The sequence below is a fragment of the Lissotriton vulgaris genome, chromosome 3_1, assembly GCF_964263255.1.
Source record: "Lissotriton vulgaris chromosome 3_1, aLisVul1.2, whole genome shotgun sequence".
NCBI lineage: Eukaryota > Metazoa > Chordata > Amphibia > Caudata > Salamandridae > Lissotriton > Lissotriton vulgaris.
The window spans coordinates 1964134010-1964158384 of NC_141689.1; the positions used below are offsets into that span (position 1 = coordinate 1964134010).

At 42.4% G+C, this 24375-nt stretch overlaps 1 protein-coding gene across 1 annotated transcript in view; it reads right to left on the bottom strand.

Annotated features, from left to right (window-relative positions):
- Nucleotides 1–955: 955 nt before the first annotated feature.
- FBXO8 (F-box protein 8) overlaps nt 956–24375 on the bottom strand; it is a 124687-nt gene continuing 101267 nt past the window's right edge. Inside the window, exon 5 of the mRNA XM_086962446.1 lies at nt 956–1586. Coding sequence (XP_086818572.1) covers nt 1399–1586 — 188 coding nt within the window. The 3' untranslated portion in view covers nt 956–1398. The remainder of the gene's footprint in view (nt 1587–24375) is intronic.

Here is a 24375-nt window from a genome sequence, read left to right on the forward strand (position 1 = left end):
ATACTACAAGTAATTACCAGGAGTGAGGGGTTTAGGTAGCAGAATGATACGTTCTTGACAAAATAAATAATTATGGCTCGATTGTAATCAGACTAAAATGGCCTTTAAGCCAATTAGACCTAGTACTTCATCTTCGCTACCTCTACTTTTCACATCTGCATGAGAGCATTTCGCATTCTCTGCCTCTAACAGTCAAACTCTCAGTCAAGTAGCAAGCGATCTTGTATTTTAGTGCAGCCTAAAGGCACCAATATTTATTTAGTTCTTTTATGAGGCGCTTGCATGTGACAGAACCTGACTTTGTAGTGCTGCTACTATAATATACTATACTATAATTCTACCAACGCAAATAGTAATTAAGTATTGGGTTTAGCCTGAACTGAGAGAACACCAACCTTCTGTTGCCTCCTTGTAGGCAAGTGCAAAATAGATTATTATTTTTTTAACATAAAAGCCTTTTATATCCAACTCCAAGAGCCACTTCCCATGTCAATTTACTTTGTGGAACAGGTCTTGACTGTTTAGAAATGTGGGTGTACCTAGTACTAATCGTCATTGCCCTCTGTCCCAATACATAAGCAACAAATGAAATCAACTATTCAGGCCTTATGAGATTCTGTTTAGATGTTCCATTCCCCAAGTACTTACTAGCCAATGTGGGTATATAATACATTTGTAATATGCTTCATGTTTCATTAGCTGGTTGGCCTAACAGTGACAAATGTTTCTACTGAGAGAGTCCAGAAGATGTTAGATTATGATGTTACACACAGATGCAATATCACCTGTTATGCAAGGAAAACCTAAATATTGGCAAAAGAAGGCAACAGTACATTAAGACAAAAACCTTGAATTAAATTTGTTGGTACCCCAGTACGTATAAGCTAAACAGTAGTAATCGGGACAAGAAAGACTAGACTATAAAAGTCTAAAATGAAAACAGCACACGGCATTATAGAGAAAAAAAAACTTTAGTTAAAATACTTTACATTTTTAATAACTTTATATTATGATTATAAATCTCTTTAGTTAAATATTTACAAATTACATTGCATTTAAAAAAAAGAACGGAATTGGTTTTTAAGCAAATTTAATGCTTAAAACCACCACCGTTCGTCAGCCCTAGATTTTTACAATGTCAGTTTAACAGTCTTAAACAGTTGTGTCAGTGTAATGGCACTAAGTGCAAACCATGATTATCAAAATTAAAGAAATAAATTCTGTCAAATATTTCAGTTTTTGTGATAAAATTAGTAATAAAATGTAGAGCATACACAAACAATTATAGAGGTTAGAATGACCAGCACTAACATAACCCCAATATCTACAACACAAATACCTCCTTGAGTGGTTTTAGTTGTTCTATTCTATAAATGCTATTGTCTAGCAATTGTGCTTCTAGAGAGCAACATGACCAATAAGGTAGATGTTGTCATAAAGGTGCCCTACAAAATCTTCACTAATGTTCTGAGCTGCACGCCGTGTATTTCTGATAAACTCTCTCTTTGACATTTTGTTCTTCACATGAGGGCTGGCGAGATCGATGGAAAGAAGAATCAAAGAATAGCACAGTACATACACTGCATCTAAACAAAAACACAGAAATCCTGAAATTAATGACACATCTCAAGAAACAATGCACATTGGAGTTAAACTCCACAACATGAGTAAGAAAAATAAAAGCAGGGTTACAGTAAATGCGGACATAAGCAGACTGCAAACATGTAGGCACATTACATTCTGACAAACTTTGAAAATAAAGTTAAATACAAACATCTGCAATGAACCAAAGGAACCAAATGAACCAAGTAAGATGCATTTATAATACACCACACTAAGGTAAATGCTTGCTTTTGTTGCCCGGAATCAGTTGATTTGAAGTTTGAATGCTGTCGAGAAGACATGTGGTCAACAGGAAAGGTAAATTGATGAGGAACAAGGTATATTGAGTTTTACTCCTGGCTTCCCAAAGGTATCGCCCGGATGATGACCGGCTCCTCATATCGCCCGTTGGGGGCCCTAATCCAGATATACAAGGCCCAGGCCAGGGGAGCGATCATGTACGGGGCGGAACTGTGGGGACACACACCATGCCGTAGCCTGTCACTAACAGAAAACAAGTTTATAAGACAGATAACCGCGCTTCCCCCCAGTACCCCGCTCCTCCCCTTGAGGCTTGACCTCGGTCTACGACCATTATCTGATGAAATAAGCCTGAGACCTATAGCCTTCTGGCGTAGGTTGTGGAGCAGTAATGATCTTGCAGCATACAGGGCGGAACTGGCAGAATTATTGAACCACCCAAAAGCGCTCCGTATCCCTTGGGTCAAAAACATCCAATCCACCTGCATGGAACTAGGGCTCCCTGACTTATGGACTGACCCTGCGAATGCCGCACTGAACATCTCTAAAAGGTCCCTGACTAACGTATACCACGAACACAAATTAGCTAGGGCCCGAGTTACCCAGGCAGTAGGGTCTCTATCCTCTGTGTTTTTGCAAAGCAAGGACCTTTATAGGTTTGAGAGGGTATTGGATCCTATCTTTCCTGTACTTGCTAGGAAGCTGTTTCTCCAATGGAGATACGGCTCACTGCCCTTTCGGTCCTTTACAAGTACTTGGTCATCGCCCCCCACTACGACGCAGTGCCCGGCCTGTGATGCTATGGAGGAAACCGATTTACATGTGGCCTTCTTCTGCCCAGCCTACAGGGCAGCGCGGAAATACTGGCTTCTCCCATTGATTAGGAATATGGGCGGCAGGGAATATGCTCCAATGTATAGGTTTTAAAATCTGATCTCTCTGGCCCAACTGTCCTCGCATTATCAAAATTTCTTACCAATGTTTGGCATACGCGCAACCGTATTTTAAAGGTGTTGGGTCCCCCTTAAAATTTTAGATGCACAGTTTTTATAGTATTTTTAACATATGTACTTGCAATGTTTTAATGTTTTGACTTATTGTGATTATATATGTGTACTGTTTTCTTTTATGGCCAAATGGCCGAAATAAAGATTGGAAAGTAAGTATCAATTTTTTTTTTGCTTTGAGGATTTATGGGGATGTGGAGACTTGCATGTGCATAGTGGGAGGAGTTTGGACTGGGTTCTCAATTTTCAGACAAACTGTAAGCATTTGCTCAGGCTAGAGGGCTTGTCTTAGAATCCACTCCCCGTTGCATGTGGTGTTCTGCATGAGTCACCTCAAGCAACTATGCTGTTCAATCTGTTTTCATAGTCACTCAGCTTCTTGATGGAAGAAACACACATAATGATACAGCTATATGCAGACTGAACACATACTTACCTTACTTACTTACCTTACTTGACACTGAGAAAATGCCACTCTACGCTACAAAACTGGATGCCCACGAATCTCCTCAAGCTTAATATGGAATGCATTAATATGCAACAACCTCAAGACTCAAAATCAAACACAAACTGTCTCATGGAGCTTCAGAAAGTTGGCTTCACCCACTCTGGCCACTAAAAGTCAAATCATTGAGCATGTGCGTTTACTCACATTGGACCATGTCAGGACAGAAAGAACAGGGGACAGCAAAAGCCAGAGAGAGCCATGCTTCACACCACAAGGAACCCAAACTATTTCTCTATTCAACTGACTTTCATCATGTAGCACATGCCTTGGTAATAGTCAAATTGACTATGGAATATTATCTTAGTAGATGCTCTGATGGCCTCTTTAACACCAGAGTGGTTCTTCACTCAGCAAAAAGGCCTATATCTGTCACATGACATTATGAACATATTTCGTGGGTTCTAAAGGAATCTCTGATGGCTCCCCCTTTGAATCCAGAAAAAGGTTCAAACTGCTCATCCCTCAAGTTAACTTGATTCTAACTTGAACTTCATAAACCTAAGTCTAGAACCTAAAATAAATTTAAAAAATATATATTTCAGCAGTAACTCACGCCTTACCTGGTGCTGACCCTCGCCTCTCAAACTTCCTCCCAATCTACCGAGACAGGCAGAGACCCTAATGCTGGACTAAGAAAAAAACTGTAAACCCTTCTGCTTGAACTGAACATTGATTGAACAGCCGACCCGTAGAGCTTCTTTCTAGTTGAGATATAATTCTCCAATACCATCTCTTCTCCAACATGTACAGAGCTCGTACTCTTCTCTAATTTGCATATTTTTCTTCTGTTACAAATTGTTAAATCTACTATATGGGCCTAATTCACAAAAGGCCTCCTGACTCGTTGTGGAGTCCCTGCAGTTGTGTTGGACCCTCACATTTGGGGCGGAATATCCACAATGAGAATTCTCTCATTAGTTTTACATTTCACTTTGTTTCTGTACAGAACATAGATGTTTTTTGGCTAAGCATTACTCTATACAAATGCAAACTAAAAAAAAGAAAGGATAACTACTCCATAACTTCAGGGTGTCACAAAGAAGGTGGAGAAAAAAATATTTGCAACACATACCTTTACTCAAAGGTGCTTCACAAAGAAGCTTGGCCCGCTTGGGCATGGGTTCAGATACCAAACCGATTTTCATAGTCCTGCTACTGGAATGTTTTTGAGAAGAGCCAAAGTGGCAACTTTGCAACTTGGTGAATAGGTCCTCTGCTTTTCTGACAGTGACAACACATTGTGATACAGGATCCTATCCACCTAGCAACAGACAGATTAGAAGTGGCCATTGTGGTGCAAATAGACCCTTGGCTAATAGATAATTGCTCAGCATTTGTAGAGCACTGTCTAAATAGTAAATCCAAACCCTTTTTGCAAGACTGCTGTATAAAGCCATTTCTTCTGGAAAGTGATGATTGGAGAAACAAGCGCACAGAGAGACAACCTGATTGACATGGGAATCTTAAATAACGTTCGAGAGAAACGAGTGATGTAATTTGAAACTACCTTATTCTTACTGAAAACAGTGTATGTCTTGTTTGAGCAAACAAGTGGAATCTCACTAACAGTATGAGCAACAACTATCAAGAATGACGCGATATATGCTTCTGAGTAGCATTGTGCAAGTGTGAAACTGAGATTTCTTAAGTTTTAGGGGGTACAATATTTAGAACCCTAAACAAAACAGGCCTCTTTATTGCAGGTTAATTCTTTTTAAGACCTTACAAAAGCTTTAAATACTGGAATGGTGAAAAGGTGGGACCTGGGAAAGTATTATAGTTCAGGGGAGCAATGTTTAAGTTACATGGACTTTATGTACCCTTATCTACTACCCATATAATAGAAGGTTGCTCAGGATGTTTTTGAGTGACTAGAAGAAGCTCTCACTACAAAAAATGCTAAAGACCCCCATTGTAGGCTGTTATTGTTACTAGATTAATCTTTAGGACAGGAAACTGCAATTTGTATCTTTGCAGATGTAAAGGCCATTACAGTTCCATTTCTTGCACACTATTAGATTGATCAACGGAGAAGTGGAGAAGTGTGGCTCACTGGTTAGAGCAGGCAGACCCTGAAGCAGAGGTCAGACCGGGACCAGGGTTCAATTCCCGACGCGGCAGGGTCTTGAGCTCAAATGTCCATGGACTCGATAATTCTCGCTTCGGTGCCTGACCTAATCATGGGTTCACACTCTTCAACTCTGGGCATTAAGCTTGCTTAATCTCCACAATGCCCCCCCCCCCCCGCCCGCGGCGGGATGCCTGGCTTTCACCTTGGGGATGCCCTGTAGGGGCTATCTCACAGGGAAAAGCCAGGACGGGATCCCAAGGCAAGCGCGGAGATACCCCTTCGGGGGTTGATTCAGGCGCTATATAAGAAACATAATAATAATAATAACGTCTCTAAACAGATGTAGAATCCCTTTCAGTTTAGGAAGATCCTGTAGACTACTTTTATGATATCAACAAGTTAATACAAACTGTTTTTAAAATCCTTTGGTCATTTGTAGAAATGTAAGCGCCAGAGCAGCAGGTACAGCGATAACCAACTGAGGTGTAAGATATTACCTGATACTATAGATAGGAATGCTGCTACTACAATCACGTCTGGTATGGTTCTGCTAGGTAAAACATATTTTTCATTTACCACTGTCAAGGTTACTACTAGGCAAGCAGTATGGAATTTGTTAGAGGTTGCTTCACTTTGATGACTACATATGAGAGCAAGGGAAGTAGAGGAAAAAGCACTTTGAAATGTCTTTGACCAGTTGATCAAATATGCATTCCAGATGGGTTACAATTAGCATTTGGATATGATGCAAGAAATCTGAAATGTAGCTTTGTATTTTATGTTAAGAGACTGTTATAATGTGTATAAAAGCTATACATTAGCTGGCATATAATGTATATATTTCCTTTGCCTGTTGGAATGATCGTCCTCCCCATTTGCTGCTATCAAATAGAACAATACAAGTGAAGTCCGAGTTAGAATGTTAAAGTAAAATGCCAGTTGGTGAAGCGCAGTTGAGGAGAGTGGAGGAATAAAGAAGACCGTTTACCTCACTTATTTTCTGTGTATTTCTACAAATTTGATACTGGCGATGATTGGAGCTGTGCAGGGGGCAGTTCAGTCATATCCCCTATTTCTACTCTCTCCTTTGGGATTCCCTTTTCTGTACCGTTGATCAGCAGCTTTCTGGGAAGGAGATTGAATCAACTACTTTAGCTAGAAGTATATTTCATACACTCCTTTGGAGACGTTACTTCCTGGTTAATTGCTTCTGCAGGAGTTCATCTTTCAGGAATACCGGAGCTGGAATTAGACAAATAAAGGAGGAGCTTTAACTTCCATGCTAATTCTGCATGAGGCTTGTAACAACATAGCCGGTATTGGCTGTGGAAAAGGAGTCGTCATCATAACTTTTCTGTGTGGGGAAGTTACTTAATTGCTGCAACATTCTGGCAGAGGAAGCATTTCTTTAAGGCAAGGTTGAGCTGGATTGGAGAGCTCATCGGAGAGATGTGTTGTTCGCACGCTCTTTCAGCTTCAGTATGCCTCAGGACAAAATCCATCGGAGCGTATCGGAGTGCTGTGTTGCTTCACAAGCTCGGTCAGCTCTGGTGTGCCTCAGGATAAGAGCTGATTGTTATCCTATTGCAGCCTTTCAGGACAAGAGGACACACCTTCCTTTCATTCTGTTTGTGGTGTATTCCCCCTTCAGCTGTGTGTCTCAATTTCAGCCCTTGAAGACATAGTGACACAATCACACCTCAAATTGCAGCCTTTTAGATGTGTGTCTCAATTTCAACCTTTCAAGACATGGTGACACACACTTAACTTAAATCCAGTACAACAGTACTTTCAGATAGATAAATCCTTACAGTGCAAGAGCATATCCTGATACTATCTACTTTTCAGTATAAGTAACCCTATTTCCTATGTTCACGGTCACACACTCACCAGTAGTTAGTCCATTGGTGTGCGTTGCTGATGACCTGTGATGTCACAGTGACACACACAACTTACAGATGATAGTGCTACTACTTTTCACCTGGTAGTTCACTTATTGCACTTAAAAATATTTCTAAATATAATTATACAAGTATAGGATGTTAATAGGGCTCAAGCAGTATTCATATGCAGATTGGGTATGTTGCATTTTGATTTCATATACAGATTAAGTATATTGCGTTCTGTTTATACCTGAAGTTAAGTATTACATTACTCTACTTTTAAGTATTGTGTTTTGTGTATATGTGAGGATTGTTAACTGTATTCAAAATTATTTCAGTTTTCTACGTATTGCATTCCTATAACAAGAATGGCTGCTGTGAGCATGAACCAACCTCTTTCCTTTTTTAATGAAATTGGTGAACCCGACATTTATTTGAAAGATTGGACACAATTATTTGATAGCAATAGGAGGAGAAAGGTTCAGTGCAGAATGTAAGCAACACATTCCTTTGCATAATTTAGGTGTACATGGGTGCAAAATTTATGCAACTACCAGAACCAGAGGATGAGGGAGAAGGTGAACAGGAAGAATTAGATGTAACCTTTATGAAACATTTAGCCTATTTTGGAGAAAAAAGAAACGCAGTTTTAAAACGTCATACATTTTCCAATAGAGTACAAGGTAAAAAGGAATCTATTACAAATTACACTGCAGCGTTAACAGGTTTAACAAAGTTATGTGATTTTGTAAATCTCACAGATTCCTTAATAATAGACCAAATAGTTAGATGTACGAATAATTCTCACATTCAAGAAAAGTTACCAAATAAAACCCCTTCAATCAGTGTTAGTGATCGATATAGCAAAATCTATACAACATACAGCACATTGTATCAAGAATATGAAAATAACAAGTGAGATGGTTGTCAGTGTTCAAAAAGGGAAGTTAGGAAATAAGGTTTGTAATGTTGTGAATGAAGAAGGAAACAAAGATATAATAATCAAAGAGGATAGTAAGTCGAAATGTTTTAGATGTGGTGGTAGGTGTTTCCTCTTTACTGTTCTTTTTTCTGCTTTTGCTCAATTTACTTGCTTTCATTTTCTCCTGTTCTCCGTTGCTGTTTTTAGCTTTTTGTTTTCTGTTTAAGGAGAAAGGAAAATGTTGTATCTTGGTATTCTCTTTGCTTTCCCTCTCTACCTCTATTGGAATGTTCATGTGATGCATCTATCAGAATGTTGGTGAATTGCCTGACAGATTACAGTTGGCTGGGCTGAGCACCATGTTGGATGCTCCTGGTGGGGTCTCTCTGTACATCTTGGATTAAAGCATCACTTAAATACTACTTCACTTGTGGACTTTTCATCATTACAGTAACCACTTAGCAAACATCTTGCAGTGCCAAGTCAGGAATGCTACTTGCAAGAAATGGAGTAGGAGAATACATTTTGCCAGAGTGTGTAGGGATGGAGAAAGTACCCAAGTTTAATGGACCAGAAGAGAAAAAGTACTTTTTTCAAATGAATGATACAGAGGATGATTACAAACCGAATTAACTAAAGTGTATGCTGATGGTAATCCGGTAATGATGTTTGCTGATTCATGTTCCCCTTTCACACTGATAAACCAGGAGGAGTTTGACAAAATTTCGGGAAACAATAGGTTAGTACTTGAGAAACCAGACATTTGCCATAGGGGTATACGAAAGAACCTATACCACTAGTGGGTATGAAAAAAACGCATGGGTGTTTTAAAGGTAGATCCAATGTCAGGAAAATATTTGTAGTAGAAACGGGCTCCAATCAATTAAGATGGCAACACCAAAAGGAACTAGGGATACCTCTAGATCTTAATAATAGGGAATAAGTGCTCCTTATAGACAGAGATTTAGGTGATATGGATATTTGTGGTGGATTTCCGGAATAGTTTTCTGACAAACTTGGACAAATATGTGACTACCAACATAAAATTAAATTACGAGAGGGAGTTAAACGAACAAGTTACTTACCTTCGTTAACACTTTTTCTGACGGATACAGTATCTGCCGGTGGATTCCTCACCCTCTGAATTATCCCATGCGCAGAATTCCACAAAAACAATTCTCCGTAGCTCTCCCACATCGATGAGGTTGTCACAATGGAACGGCTCCACACGCGACTCCGCGCGACGTAATCAGAGCCCTAAGATGACCTTGTCGGTGAGCTGACATCAGTTCCACCTATTTTATATGTGCCTTCGAGGCAAACTGGTTAACCGACAACATTTCACAAGTATACACAACCAATAAAAACTGGAAATTCTAAAATATAGACATCTCCTTGTGACCAGTATCACAATAATAAAATACATAAATTACATGATAATTTTTCGGCATAAAAAGGCAGACAATGGGGAGGCGGGTGGGTCAGTGAGGAATTCACAGATAGATACTATATCCACCAGAAAAAGCGTTACTGAAGGTAGGTAACTTGTGCTTCTGATGGATACATCTGCCTGTGGATTCCTCTCCTTTTGAAATAAATTCCAAAGCAGTCCCGCACCCGGTGAAGGGTGCCTGCCTACCTATACCAAAAAATCTTGTAGCACTGAACATGCAAAGTGTCTGTCCCTCCTCACGTACGAGTCTAAGCAATTATGTTTTTCGAATGTTGGAGTCAGGCCAAGTTGCCGGCTTGCAGATATCCACAACAGGGACACCTCTAGGTAAAGCCGAAGAAGAAGACTTGGCTCTGGTGGAATGAGCTTGAATACCTTAAAGAGGCTCCTTCTTGGCCAAGGCGTAGCAGATCTTGCTGCATAGAATGATACACCTGGGTAGCATTCTTTTGTGGACAGCTCTGGCCTTCATCTTACCCACATATCCAATGAAGAGTTGATCGTCCATCCTGAAGGCTTTAGTCCTGTCCAGGTAGAAGCTGACCGCCCTCTAAGGGTCCAGGCGGTAAAGTCTCTCCTCCATCTTAGAAGGGTGAGGGGGGAGGATAGAAAGTGGGTAGAGTGATAGAGTGCCCTAGGTGGAAAAAAGTGCCTAGGTGGAAAGGAGTGACCACCTTTGGCAGGAAAGCAGCGTTGGTCCTGAGAACCATCTTATCCGCATGAAGGCCGGCTAGGAGATGAGAACCTGCAGCTCACTCACCCTTCTAGCGGAAGTGATTGCAATCAGAAATATGATCTTAAACGCTAAGAATCTCAAAGGACAACTATGCAATGGTTCAAAAGCAGAACCCATCAAGAAAGTGAGAACTAAATTCAAATTTCACTGAAGCATGGTAAAGGGAGTGGAAAGAAACCTATGGGTGAGACCCTCCTTAATGAATCTCATAACTATGGGAAATTTAAATAGCAAAACAGAGAAAAGTCGACAAGGCAGACAAGTAGCATTTAACCGTAGCTACTCGACAAACCTGTTGTTCTAGGGAAGGAGAGAAATTCAGGATATCAGACAAATGGGCTCGCAAGGGATCATCTGATCTCTCTCCACATCATTTTACAAACTTGGCCCACCTACAAGAATAGACAGATTTGGTGGAGTGTCTTCACACCAATAAAAAACCATCCACCACATCTGGTGGGAGAGAGAAAGAACTCAGGCAGCCTCGTTCAATCTCCAGGCATGAAGGTGCAGGCTCTTGAGGTGGGGGTGTTGAACCTGCCCCTGAGACTTGACAGGAGGTCTGCCCTGAGAGGCAGACGGACCAGAGGGTGCGACGAGAGGTAAATGAGATCTGTGTACCATGCCCTTCTTAGACAATCCTGGGCGATCAATATGACTTGGCAAATCTTTCTCAGAACTCGAGGAATCAAGGTATGAGAGGAAACACATAAAGAAGCTCTGAGCCCAAATCTAACTGAAACGCGTCCCCCAACGCTCCCCACATTGGATACTGGAGACTGCAGAACAATGGGCAGTGCACGTTTTTCTGAGTAGCAAACCGTTCCAACCGAGGAAACCCCCACATTCTGAAAACGCGATGGACAACCTCCGGAGGGAGTCCACTTGTGATTGGCTGAGTACTGCCAATTGAGACTGCCCGCATGCACATTCAGCACTCTGGCCAGATGATTCGCAATCACGCAAAATCGGATGGTCCTGAGACCAGGACCAGAGTCGCAGACCCTCTCTGCAGAAACAATACGACCCTACTCCTCCCGGTTTGTTGATGTACCACAGCACGGTAATGTTGACCATCAGGACCAGAATCGACTGACCGCGAAAGGGGGGAAGAAAGACCGTGAGAGCCGAACGTATCGCCCGCAAATCCAGTAGATTGATATGAAACAATCTTTCCTCTGGAGACAAAAGGCCTTTGACCTCCAGATCCCCCAGATGAACTCCCCTAGAGTGGAGGCGTCCGTTATCACTGTAGCCACCGGAGAAGGAGGTTGAAATGGTTTCCCTTGAGACTGGTTGTCGGAAACACTCCACCGTAACAGCTATGCTGCAGCATCTCTGGAGATTCTGACCACCTCCTTGAGATCTCCGTTGTGTTGAAACCATTGCCTGTGGAGGCACCACTGGAGGGCCCTCATGGCCAACATGCAAGGTTGACAAACAGGATGCAGGAAGCGAACAGACCGAGCAGGCGTAAGACCTTCAGGACAAGAACAGCTGCTCATTTGTGAAATAGTGGAATCATAGCATGGACGTCCTGAATCCTCTGCTGAGGAGGGAAGGCCTGACCCACAGTAGTGTCCAGTACTGCACCTATGAACAGGATGTGGTGAGAGGGCACCAGGTGAGATTTGGTTATGTTTATTAAAAAACTCAATTCGAACAACAGACGTGTTGTCTCCTGCAAATGATGCAGCACCATCTCTGGAGACTGCTTTGAACAGCCAGTCGTCCAGATAGGAGAAAACAGGAACCTCCGACCTTCTGAGATGTGCTGCTATCACCGCCATCACCTTTGTGAAGATCCGAGGTGCTGAAGTAAGACCAAACGGAAGGACTGCAAACTGGTAGTGTTGGGACCCCACCGTAAAACGGAGATACTTTCGATGCGATGGGAATGTGAAAATACACATCCTTCAAATCGATCGACACCATCCAGTCTTCCTGCTGCAAAGCCAGAAGAACCTGAGCTAGGGTTAGCATCTTGAACTTCTCCCGCTTGAGATAAAAATAGAGTATCATCCCTGACCACTTTCCTGCTGCGGAACCACCTCTATCGCACCTTTCTGCAGTAAAGACAGAACCTCCTGTTGTAGTAGCAACAGGGGCTCCTCTGAGCACAAGCCCTGTCGGGGGAAAGGAGGAGGAAACTCCTGCAAGGGAAGGGTACACCCCATTTTCCATGAGAACCAACACCCAGAGATCCGAAGTAACAGACCTCTAACTTCATAGAAAATGAGACACCCTTCCTCCCTCGGGACTAACATGCTCTAGGGTGGAGGATCTATAGCTGCTTCCCTGTGGTAACAGTTGGAGGGGCAAGAGAGGAAGAGAAGGAGGAGGAGGAGGAGACTTGACACAGAGTAGAGCCCAGCAGATGACTTCTACCTTTTCGTCTGTATGACCTATAGGTTTGTCTGTTGCTGATGTTTTGACTGCTGCTGTTGCTTTGCTCGAAAGGAAGACGTCCTGTCAAACCTGTGAAATTTGCATTACCCAAAACCTCTGAGCTGGGACTGAAGAACCAACAACCTCGTTGTGGCTCTACGATCTTTAAAGCAGTGTAGCATTGAGTCCGCTTTGGCACCAAAAATACAAGAGCCGTCAAGTCCAATAGGGTGGCTTGTACATCAGGTGAAAACCCTGAGCCCCTTAGCCAAGCGTGCCTTCTGGTTGCAACCGAGGAACCCCTTACTCTGGCAACAGAGTCTGCAGTATCAAGTCCTGATTGAATGACCTGAAGGGCCGTGGCTTGGGTATCAGATAATACTTTTGTGAAGTGGCCCTGAAAATGTCTTTGCCGATGGCTCCATCCTCTTGGAGTCTCTAACTACAGGTGTGGATGGGAAAGGTCCTGCAGACTGTTTAGATGAGCATGATGCCTGGACTACTAAACTCTCAAGAGATGGGTGTGTGGAAAGGAAAGCAGGATCTCCCGAGGCCACCTTATACCTCCTTGCTACCGATCTGGACACTCCAGTGGCAGAAATCAGCTTCTGCTGCACCTCTAAGATAGGTTCAGTCAAATCCTCATTAAAAGGTAGCAGAGGTTCCGAAACAGAAGGGGAATGTAGCACTTCAGTCAAAATGTTGGATTTAAGCTTTGCCGTAGGTAACAGCAAATCCAGCTGATCTGCTGCCTTCCTTATTACATAGTGATAAGAGGAAACCTCTTGCGTTGGAAGGCCTTTTGGTGAAGATAGCTCCCATTCAGGTTGTGTGTCCGGTCTGCTAGCCTCCTGTAGGCCCTCAAACTCCTGCACAGGGTCAACAAGTTCACCCTCTTCAGCCTCCTCCTGCTGCTCCCGATTTTCTTCATCCTTTGTGCTTCCCTCCTGGATCTTATCCTTGGGGCCGGCCACAGAGGCGTGTCTGACTTCGGGACCTACGCCGATAGAGGCTCCACAGGAACAGTCGAAGACAAGGCTGATTCGGCACCGGAGAAGTCCCATTCAACAACACTCTTCTCTCCAGGGATCGCACTGGTGGAGAGATCATCGGCGTTGAGAAAGGCCAACTCCCGGGAGCAATTGCCATTAAAGGTTATGAAGGGTGCACATGAGACGTGAGGTGGCAAACCTTCCAGGGAGGAGGAAAGCTGTCCCATGGGGCCATCCGACACAGCAAGCAGCGTTAGCTGCTCTGGCGGACATGCCAAACATTGCATTCAGGAAATGCGACAGATTCGTACCTGGTGCGGGATAGGCTGGATATCCTGGATCTGGTACCGCCCGTTCAGAGACCGCTCGTTAAGGCAGTCTAACTGGCTCCATTTGTGGTGCCAGAGACACTGGAGCAAGGGGTGGAGTGGCCAAAGGTGAGGGCGTCTCCTCTCTGGGTGCCGGTGAGACTCTTGAAATAGGAGACTGAGCCGGAGTCATCTTTTCATTTGGAGTCGGCGACTTGGATCGTGACCTCCTCCTGCCTCTTTTTTGCTTCTTTGCCTTGGCCAAAAACAGCTTGGCCTCCCTCTCTTTAAAGGCGTTCGGATTCATGCACCTGCATGACGAACACCCCTCAACGCCGTGGTCCGATGAGGCCCCATAAACAATCCTCATGGGGTCAGTAATCGACATATGACCCCCTACATTCCCTGCAAGGCTTAAAACTGGACTACTTCGGGGTAGCTATGACATTGCTACAATTACAGGAAGGACCTTCAACAAAGAAACTCCCAGAAATGGAAAGTCCTGGAAAAAAACGTTACACGTCAACGGCACGGAAAAAAGGGAACTGATGTTAGCACGCCGAGGAAGTCTTCTTATGGCTTCGTTGACGTCATATGAAATCGTGTGCGGAGACATTTCATTGCGACATCCTCATCGACCTGGGAGAGCTATTGCGAAAAGTTTCAGTGGAATGCTGCTCATGAGGTAATTCAAAAGGTGAGGAATCCACTGTATCCACCACAGCGTCCTGTACTCAAAATGATGAGAGCCTCTAGAGGAAGAATAAAATAAACTGTGTGAGATGGGGTTCATCCAATGCATACAATCCTCTGAGTGGTTAGCTCCCGTAGTTATTGCATCTAAAGTCAATGGAGAATGAATTTGTTTATGTGTAGATTTGTGCAGTTTGAATAAGAATATCTGGGTGGAGTGACACCCAATTCCCCACATAAATGAGATGCTAGTACAATGGGGGAAGCAAAGTATTTCAGTGTCATCGATCCATCAATGGCTTACCACCACGTAGATCTACACCCCACGTTCAAACCCTTCACAGCAATCATTACACCAATTGAAGCTTTTATGTTCTAAAGAATGCAATTTGGATGTACATCTGCGGCTGCAGTTTTCCACAAAAGTATGCATCAAAATTTAAGAGGTGTGAAAAATACCTTATGTTTCTAAGATAATAGTTCATGCAGCAATGCGTATTGGCTGCTGTGACACGGGAGATGAAGAAGAAATAGGGGGGTACCACACCACCCAGTACTAAGACTTTGCCCTATGAAGTCACTTTATATGGGATACCATGGTACAAAACATGGGGATAATTGATTAATGGATTGTCTAACCCCGTTGAAGTACTAAGGGACGAAATACCCCAGGCTAGTAACACCCCAAGGTGTCTTAATCTGGAGTGGACACACAGTTTCAGAAGTGGCCTTCTTTGTGATGGCAAAACGTAGGAATTCTGGGACAGGATTGTGCCCACTTTTAACAGGAACTGATCATATAGGGGTGTAGTGACCCAAAGAGTAAATTGCCCATTGACTATTACCCTACACTCTCATAACACCCTGAAATTCAGTATTTAGAGGGGTCCTGGTATCAGAGAAACAGATCCTGCTGAACTGGAAGAAGAAGACAGACGTGAAGAGTCGCAACTCCAAGAACAGAAGACCCAGCATCTTACTTAGCACCAACCCTGCTGGCCTGCCTGCTGACTTCAACAATTGTACCAAAAGACAAATTGATTTTCAACTGCTGAGTCTCCAAAGCACGGGAGACCTGCCAACACTTCACTCAGGAACTAAGACCTCCCAAGAGGTAGCAGATCTACTTTCTTGTATCCTGCAGGCAACCAAAGAGTGGACTTTGTGACCGTACAAACTGGACATTTAAAGACACTACTACACCAGTGCTGAAGTGGGACAACGGTGTCATCGTTGCCCCCCCCAGCGCTCCAGAAACCGAGTCTACTGTGGTTTCTCCCCTAGTGAACTCTTTGAGGTCGCCTGCAGCCTCTGCACGCAGTTCGCCTCTACTGTGACTGCTCCCGGTTCCTAAACCTGACGCCTAAGCACACCTCTAAACTTGTCGCCCTTGTGCTGTGGAGAAGAGAACCAAAGGTGTCCCTACATCCCCGTGCATAATGAGGTCTGAGCTCCTTTGTTGGTTCAACCCGACGGGCCTCCCAGTCTGAGCCTGCAGCCTCTTTAAGCGACAAGGATGCCCATAGAGTAACACTGGGCACCCAAAGCTGTTTTGCACAGTTGCACAAGGCTGTCCTAGTGCTGCTGGTGGTGTTCTGCTGATGTTTACTTGGATCTTGGCCACAACTCACCTTAACTTCTGGAGATTAGTCCCATAAGTAGCTGTCCTGTCCGTAAATGCTGCATTTGCTTTTCCTCTCATAGGATAACATTGCAGCTTCTTAAAATTGCAATAAATGTCAACTTTTTGAACTCAAAAGTATTTCTTTTGAAAATCGGACTTACCTGAAGAAATCGATTCTGGTGCCCAAACATATATATAGATACCTGTTATTTTTATAAATTGGTGTGGATCTCCTTATTGAGTAGTGTGCATTACTTATTGACTAGTGTGTGTATCTGCTGATGTCTTGCACTCCTCTATGATAAGCCTAAGGCTGCTCGACCACACTACCCCTAGAAGAGCACCTTGGGATTGCTAGAGCAAGCCCCTGTCCACTCATAAGGGAACCCCTGGACTCTCTACACGATATATCTCATTTTGACATATCATATGAAGAGCCAGCTTCCCAAAGCTAGATAATAGTCTTATCTCCAAAAGCCAGAAAAGTTACTTACTTGTAATCCTAGTTCTCATTCATGAGAATTTTCATGGAAGACATGCTTAGAACTGTATGGTATCAAAAGAAGGAGTAATGGGCTATTACTACTTGGTTAAGAGTAGAAGGTCCAGCTACAGCGTGCCCAAAAGGATACGTATTTGCAAAAATTGCCATGCTTTTCCTAAGAGAAAGAGGGGATTGATACAGTCTGTGATGCAGATGATGATGGCAGGGTGACTCAAAGATAACCTGGGAATCCATTTTGTTGGATTTAATGCCCTCACACACCCTTTCAGGTGTCATGCTTCATCATTTGGGCCTGCTCCTCGTTGGGTCGGCGGTGCAATACCCAAAGGGCAACACCTCATAGAGGGGCTCTTCGGCGGAGATCTTTTTCCAACAGCCGTAATCAATCAATCAATCATAGCATTTGTATAGCGCACTACTCACCCGGAGGGGTCTCAAGGCGCTTGGGGAAAGGGTCTGCTACTGCTCGAACAGCCAGGTCTTGAGTTGTCTTCTGAAGGCGAGATGGTCCAGGGTCAGCCGAAGTTGGATGGGGAGGGAGTTCCATGTCTTGGCCGCCAGGTAGGAGAAGGATCTGCCTCCGGCTGTGGCTCTCTGAATGCGTGGTACGGCGGCGAGGGCGAGGCTAGTAGACCGTAGCTGGCGGGTGGGCGTATAGAAGGTCAGACGGTCGTTGAGGTATTTGGGGCCCAGGTCGTGGAGAGACTTGTGTGCGTGGGTGAGGATGGATGAAGTGCGGGTATGGGGCCAGAATAGAGGGTAGACGTGGAGGAGTGAATTAAAATAAAGCTAGTGGTAATGGGAATGATTTATTCAGTTGGTCCACTGCTTTAATTAAAAACGGGTTTCTAGAGGAGAGTGCTGGAATATAATGTTTCCAGAAATCCTCCAGAAATTGTTATAGTCCGGTCAACATGTTTCTCGCTGGCGTGAATTTAACAAGCGATTCTTCAGGACCTATGTGACTGTTTAGCAAGTATCTAAAAGTGAGAAAACTGTCTACTCGAATTCCCTAATGTGCAATGTGTGTACGCTAGTGTGGGTACAACAACACTTAGGGGTGAAGGGAGAACAATCCTATATTACCCTTCTTCTATTGTAACTGCCAATACCTAAAATTATTAACAGTCAGATAACGACAGTATCCAGCAGGTAAAGCTTCAGGTAGATCTTCCACCACAAGGTTGGTAGTCCCTGAGCTGCGTTTCACGCACCTGCCCCTCGCAGCTGGATCCGGTACCACTAGCTTTATTTTAATTCACTCCTCCACGTCTACCCTCTATTCTGGCCCCATACCTGTATCAATCCCCTCTTTCACTTAGGAACAGCAAAGCAATTTTTGCAAATAAGTATGCTTAGAACTGTCCCACTTACTGAGAGGTTTTCACTATTATGCATGTAGTAACTTTCACCACTTGGTATGCTAGTCGGTTTTAGTTACCTTTCACCTGGTGCACGGTTAGGTGTTGTGCTATTCTTTTATGTAATCGGTTTGTGGGCTCTTATTTGATGTCTTGATATCTTGATTATTCTGCACTGCTGTAAATGACGTGATGGCATTTTGAGTTACTAGTGAGCTTTAGGAGTAGGATCATATGGGTTATGGCTTCTGCAGGGGTACTGGGGTAGAGATTTTTGGTATGAAACTCACTGTCACACATTAAAATCTTAACAGAAAGATTTTAAAAAACAAAAAATCAGGTGTGCAAAAAAATGTTTGGTTCAAAACAGCTGAATAAGGAGAGCATGTGCTCAAAGAAAAGAAAACTGAGGTAACTCCTACTGCAGACCGTGATGGGATACTGTTGCTGAAGGCGGACTTAAAGGAGGAGTATCAGGTTTTAGGCTTTTTAGGTTTCTGCCCTTCTGGCTACATTACCCCTTTTCTCTCGTTGTTTCTTTAAGAGGGTTTGAGAAAGATCCTTTTGATCAATGGGCTTTACACTAGTGACCGTAATTTCTTATTAAAAGAATAAATGAGGTTTTGCTGCTTTAGTTTGCAGATAGGTTACTAAAATTATTTTCATTCTAAATTAATGTTCCAAGGAAAGTGATACTCCGCTTCTCAGATTTACAATAGAAGCACCAGTGTTTTTTTCTTGTTCTTTTTCCTCCTCATACCAAGCTCTGATGAAATGAAGGCTTCTGATTTCTTATGTAGTTTGTGATGTTGTGGAAGATGTCAATAGCATAGTCAACTGTGGTTGTACAATCTCACAGTCAATATGAAAATAGATTTCTGTGATCATCTCGTTTTTTCCAATCCAGCTGTGTCTGACTCTGCTTTCCTCTTGCCTCCTGAAAATTGTAAGCTGAATAGTGTCTTCACACAGAATGGCAGAACATTTGATGGGCGACCATTGTCAAGGCATGCACATACAATATCAAAATCCATACAATGCTAAATTGGCCAAGTTTTATGGGGAGCAAATAATCTATTTGGAAACCAACATTCCCTTGCCTAGGAACTCCTGGGCAGTCTTCCTAAGCAGTTCATCACAAATATTTGCAAATATTGACTTCAGTAACACACTATACCATTCAATAAGGGCATCGGTACTTGAAGGCAACATACAATTTGGTTGGATCTATTTCATCATTAAACCATTTCTCTATGAACTATAATTTAATTTTAAACCATCTAATCGTTTGACATTTTTTGTAAGTACTACAATGGCAAAGCATATAAATAATATTCATAAAATATGCATTTAGGATAGGTATAGGATAATGGGTTACAGCAAAGGGCCATGTGTGAAGGGTATAAAGGCCAAGAGTGAAGATTTTAGTACAAAGGATTTTAGGGCAAAGGGTTTATTGCTGAATGGAGACTAGTTTGGGATGAAAGTGAAGAATTCGAGGTGACATATTTAGGGCCGAAGGACTAAAGGCTTATACTTTATAGGTAAAGGGTTGGAAGGCTAAAATTTTAGGGTGAAGCATGAGTAGTGAAGAAGTTAAGGGCACATCTTTTAATGGCGAAGGACTTATAGGTGTAGGGTTAAGACATGATAGGAAAATGGTGAAGGTTTGAGATGTGAAGAGCTAATGAGTTAGGAGGAAATGATAAAGGGTTTAGGGGTGAAGGGCTTAGAGATTAAAGACTTAGGGGTGAACAGTGAATGATTTAAGGGTGTAGTTAGTAGGGGTGAAGGGTCTAAGGGTGAATGGTTTAGGAGTGAGATCTGAACGGCATGGGGTGAAAGGTTTAAGGAAGAAGAGTTGAAGAGGGCTTAGGGGTAAATGGTCATGGGTTTAAGGACGAAGGTTTACGTTTTTGGTGTAAACAGTTTAGAGATTAAGGGTAAAGTATTTAGAAGTGAAGGGTTTAAATGGAGGGGTTTGGTGTGAGGGGCTAGTGGTAATGGGTTTAAAGGTAAAGTGAGCTTGGTGAGTGTTGGCTAAAGGCAACATCAATCAAAAACAAGTAAAAGGGAAAGTAACAACGTAAAAAAAAAAAGGGTAAGGTAAATGTCACGAATGGGAAATGATGAGACGGTCACGATTAGGCAGTAAAAATTGGCTTACAGACGGAACAAAGATGAAATGGTAAACAAGAACTTCGCTCACAAACATGGTAGACAAATAGCAGCCTAGGAAAGTGTGTATCCAAACAGGATACTTTCATCGATTTGTAAAGTATGCTGCAGACTTCCATCCAGTCTTGTTAATTTCTTGACTTTTTTTCTCTGGTTGGGCTGTTACAGAACATCTACACAAGTATAGATCCATAAGAATGATCCCTACTGAGTAAGGAACTAAAAATCCCAGGTCTTTGCCAGGTGGTCTGAACTCGCAATTCTGGCAGCAGCAGGATAAAGTCAAAATATGGCCCTAAAGAACTGCGACCAGTAACATTAATATGGTCTTTCAGGTCCTCTGCGTTAAAGATTTAGCAATGACTAATGCTTTGCTCTAAGAGACGTCAAAAACATGGTTAAGATGAAATACACTTCGAGTATTGGGGTTAGTATGCCTGTTATCCAAAGAATATGAGTCAGGGAAACAAACTTAGTCATGCAAGTGAATGTGTCCCCCACAAGCAGTCTCAGTCTGATTTTGTGTTAACCGTTTGTGTGTGGTGCCTCCTTGGAATAGAAGGAATTTATTATCACAGTGATGTGTAGACCTCCAAGGAACCATTAATGTCCTTTGCTATTTATTTACGTATTATGTATCACCTTTTGGGCTGCTTTAGAGCACTGCAGGCCAGCTGAAATGACATTTCCACGGACAGATTTACCTATGGAAGGAGTGCCAGCACGGACGGAGTTTTCTGCAACTATCTGGAGTCTTTGACTTCCTTATTTTTAGAATCTTTCCGGTAGTAGCTGTACAAACTCCTTTCCTCCACTAGTTCTCTTCGGGCTGGGATTAAATGTAGATGGCTCTCGTCTTTTAGTTTTGGAAGTGAATGAGGCGACTTGTCCAATATCAATAAGCAGAATATGGCTCTTTAATGTTGTTCTTTTTGAAGTTAACCTCCTCTATCTCAACCAGGTGTGGTCAAATACTGAGACTAGTACTTCTCTTGGCTTTTTATGCGCAACCCCCTTAGAGAGGTCGATGGTGGACGAGAGAGCGGAGCTGGAGGCTGATGTATTTAAAGACAAGGTACACCCATATGTTCATCCGGGACCTGGGATAATTTGGATATGAAGAAACGGAGGTCACATGCTTGATGTAGGTACATATGATCAGGCATAAGAAATAAAACATATTGCCGGGTACTAAAATGCAAGAAAGATGTTTTTATATATATGTAAACATGAACATTTCAATGTCAAAAACGTGCTTGTTACTCAAAAAGTAGCTTACACAATGCATTAACAAAGTTGAGGTGTAAAACAAGAGAATCCTAACAACGTAATTAGAATCAGATATTAGTTTCGTACCAAATGTTTATAGCTTGTGAAACTACTATGAGCCTATCACAATTAAGGTGGTTGCACACTGCGTTTTGACCAAACATGATATACAGGTCAATATCAGGACTGGTGATTTAAAAGACAGCCTGAAACAAAGGCTATTGAAAAAAAGAAGAGTCAAATTAAACTAGTGAAGCAGTGAAATAGAAGGAAAGGAATACTACGGCATGGCACATTTTCACATGGTTCGGTCATAGGTGTTAATTCCTAGCGAAAAGGGTATTGTATTTTATTTGTATTTATATAGTGCTTACTACCCCTGATGAGGTGGCAAAGCGCTATTCATTTTCTTAGTATTTAAATATTGTGAACAATAGCTTTGATGTGAGGCACTCAAGGAAAGATACATCCTCAAAACAGATGGAACGAGTTAAAGGGGCTACAAGAGCATAAAAGAGGCATCCAAAGTCAATGAACTGAGGTAAAACTAGGATTAGTTGACAAACATTTAAATATGCAGGAACAATTCTACAATACCACCAAAGAAGCCAACTTTCAGCTGAATATCTTAAGGAAAATGTAACCCTTCCTTCCACAGACTGATCCAAGCCCTAGTACTACCAAGACTGGACTATGGAAGCACCACTCTTTATGGTCTTCCAAAATACAAACTAGCACCCATCAGGGCATCGCTTAAAGCTGCGGCCAGGCTGGTCTCCGGGAATAAAAAGAAATAACCACATCACCCCGGCCCTGAAGGCTTTGAACTGGCTACCATACGAGGCGAGAATACAACTAAAGATCACCTGCATGACACATAAAGCCTTACAAAGCAACACCACCAGCTATTTAGCACAAAAGCTAGAGCGGTCGGGAGGTTGTAGGCATTCTCGAAGCGCAAGCTCACTACTACTAAAACCTCAATCCTTCCACAAAAAAGAGAACTGGGTGCAGAGCTTTCTCAGGTATCGCAGAATCTCTTCTTTTACGGCCTTCAAAAAGGAAGCAAAAATGTTTCTCATGAACAAATTAGCATCCTAAACCTTTCACTCCCTGAAGCCTACTTGCCACAGTCTTTAATCAAACAGCAATGTCTACCTATTTGCATTATATGCGATTCCCAATTGTATGTATAACGTGATAATTATGTACTGTAAAGCGCTCTGATACCCCGTGGGTCATGTCCATGCTATATAAAACTTTATAAATAAATAAAATAAATTACTAGATGTGAGGCAGGCTACGATCACTTAGGTTGTCGATGGGTAGTGGTGGTTAGGATAAGTAAGGGGTTAAAGTTTGCTCATTATTGTATACATTAAACATGTTAGTACCTGGCAAAGTGCTTTCGCAATACTTTATGCCTCTTCATGTATCTATGCTACGTATGTTATTGCATTAATGACATGCCTTTTATAGGTTTACGAGAAGAAATACGAGAAGAAATATATGGACTTAATATCACAAAAAAACAAAATGGCCAATAAACGTAGAGCCCAGGCCTCAGGATACACATTGCTCAGAGGAAAGATAATCTGAGTCACCTGCGTAAAAGACAGCATTGTTAGACTATGGGTTTAAAGGCAAAGTGCTGTTTCCCCTTTCAATAAGGGTGTACTGTAGATTTGCCCACTTCACTTCATTTTTCTACTCCTAAAATAGATGTTTGTATTAAGGTTTAGTAAAAATATGCCCGTTGATGGGTATAAATACAAAAAAAGATATTTCTCTTTTGTGTTAGGATTCTGCACGAACATAGGGAGATTTAAAGTTTATGAATATCGGTTAAGGCTGACAAAGAAACGTTTTAATCCACTACCTTTCGAAACAAAAATCTAATTAGGGAAAAAAGTTTAACCTCTTAAGTACCCCATGTATATATTACTAGCAGCCCGTCCCGACGTTGTCCGGGTATGAATTGCTGCCAGCCAGTAGTATATTGTTTTGTAGGATTTCGTTTTGATAGCATTTCTTATCTGTGACAGGCCTGTGAAACTCTCTGATTCACAGTGCACTGCTGATGCACTTAAGAGTGCGCGTTCAGTACTGTGTGAACTCGAGGTTCCCCACTTTATTTTTCCTTGCAATATTATATAGCGTGAACTCGACAACATGGCATGAGCACAATTTACATTACAGAAGAACACATTCATTTGTGGTAGGCATGGGGAGACAAAGCGATTTGCCTGGAATCACAGGATGTTGAGCGGATGCCGAGATTCGAACGTAGCTCCCCAGCTCTAAAGTTCGCAATTCTAGAACTTGTGGCGGGAGGCGTGTCTAAAAGTGTATGTCTGTGCTGGCCATCAATGAGAGAGACCTGTGCATTTTTCAAATGGGTGGTGAAAAAATATGAGTATGCTGCTGGAGATGTGGGCCGCCGTGCCACCAATGTACTTACCGGGGGAGGGTAAACACCCATTATTCCGCAACTTTCTTTCCGCATACCATCACTCCGCATACTTTCATTACGAAAGTACCATGACTCCGAAATGCCATTATAACGCATGGCATTACATTTTATATGCTTTTAAATTCGTTGTAAATGCATGAA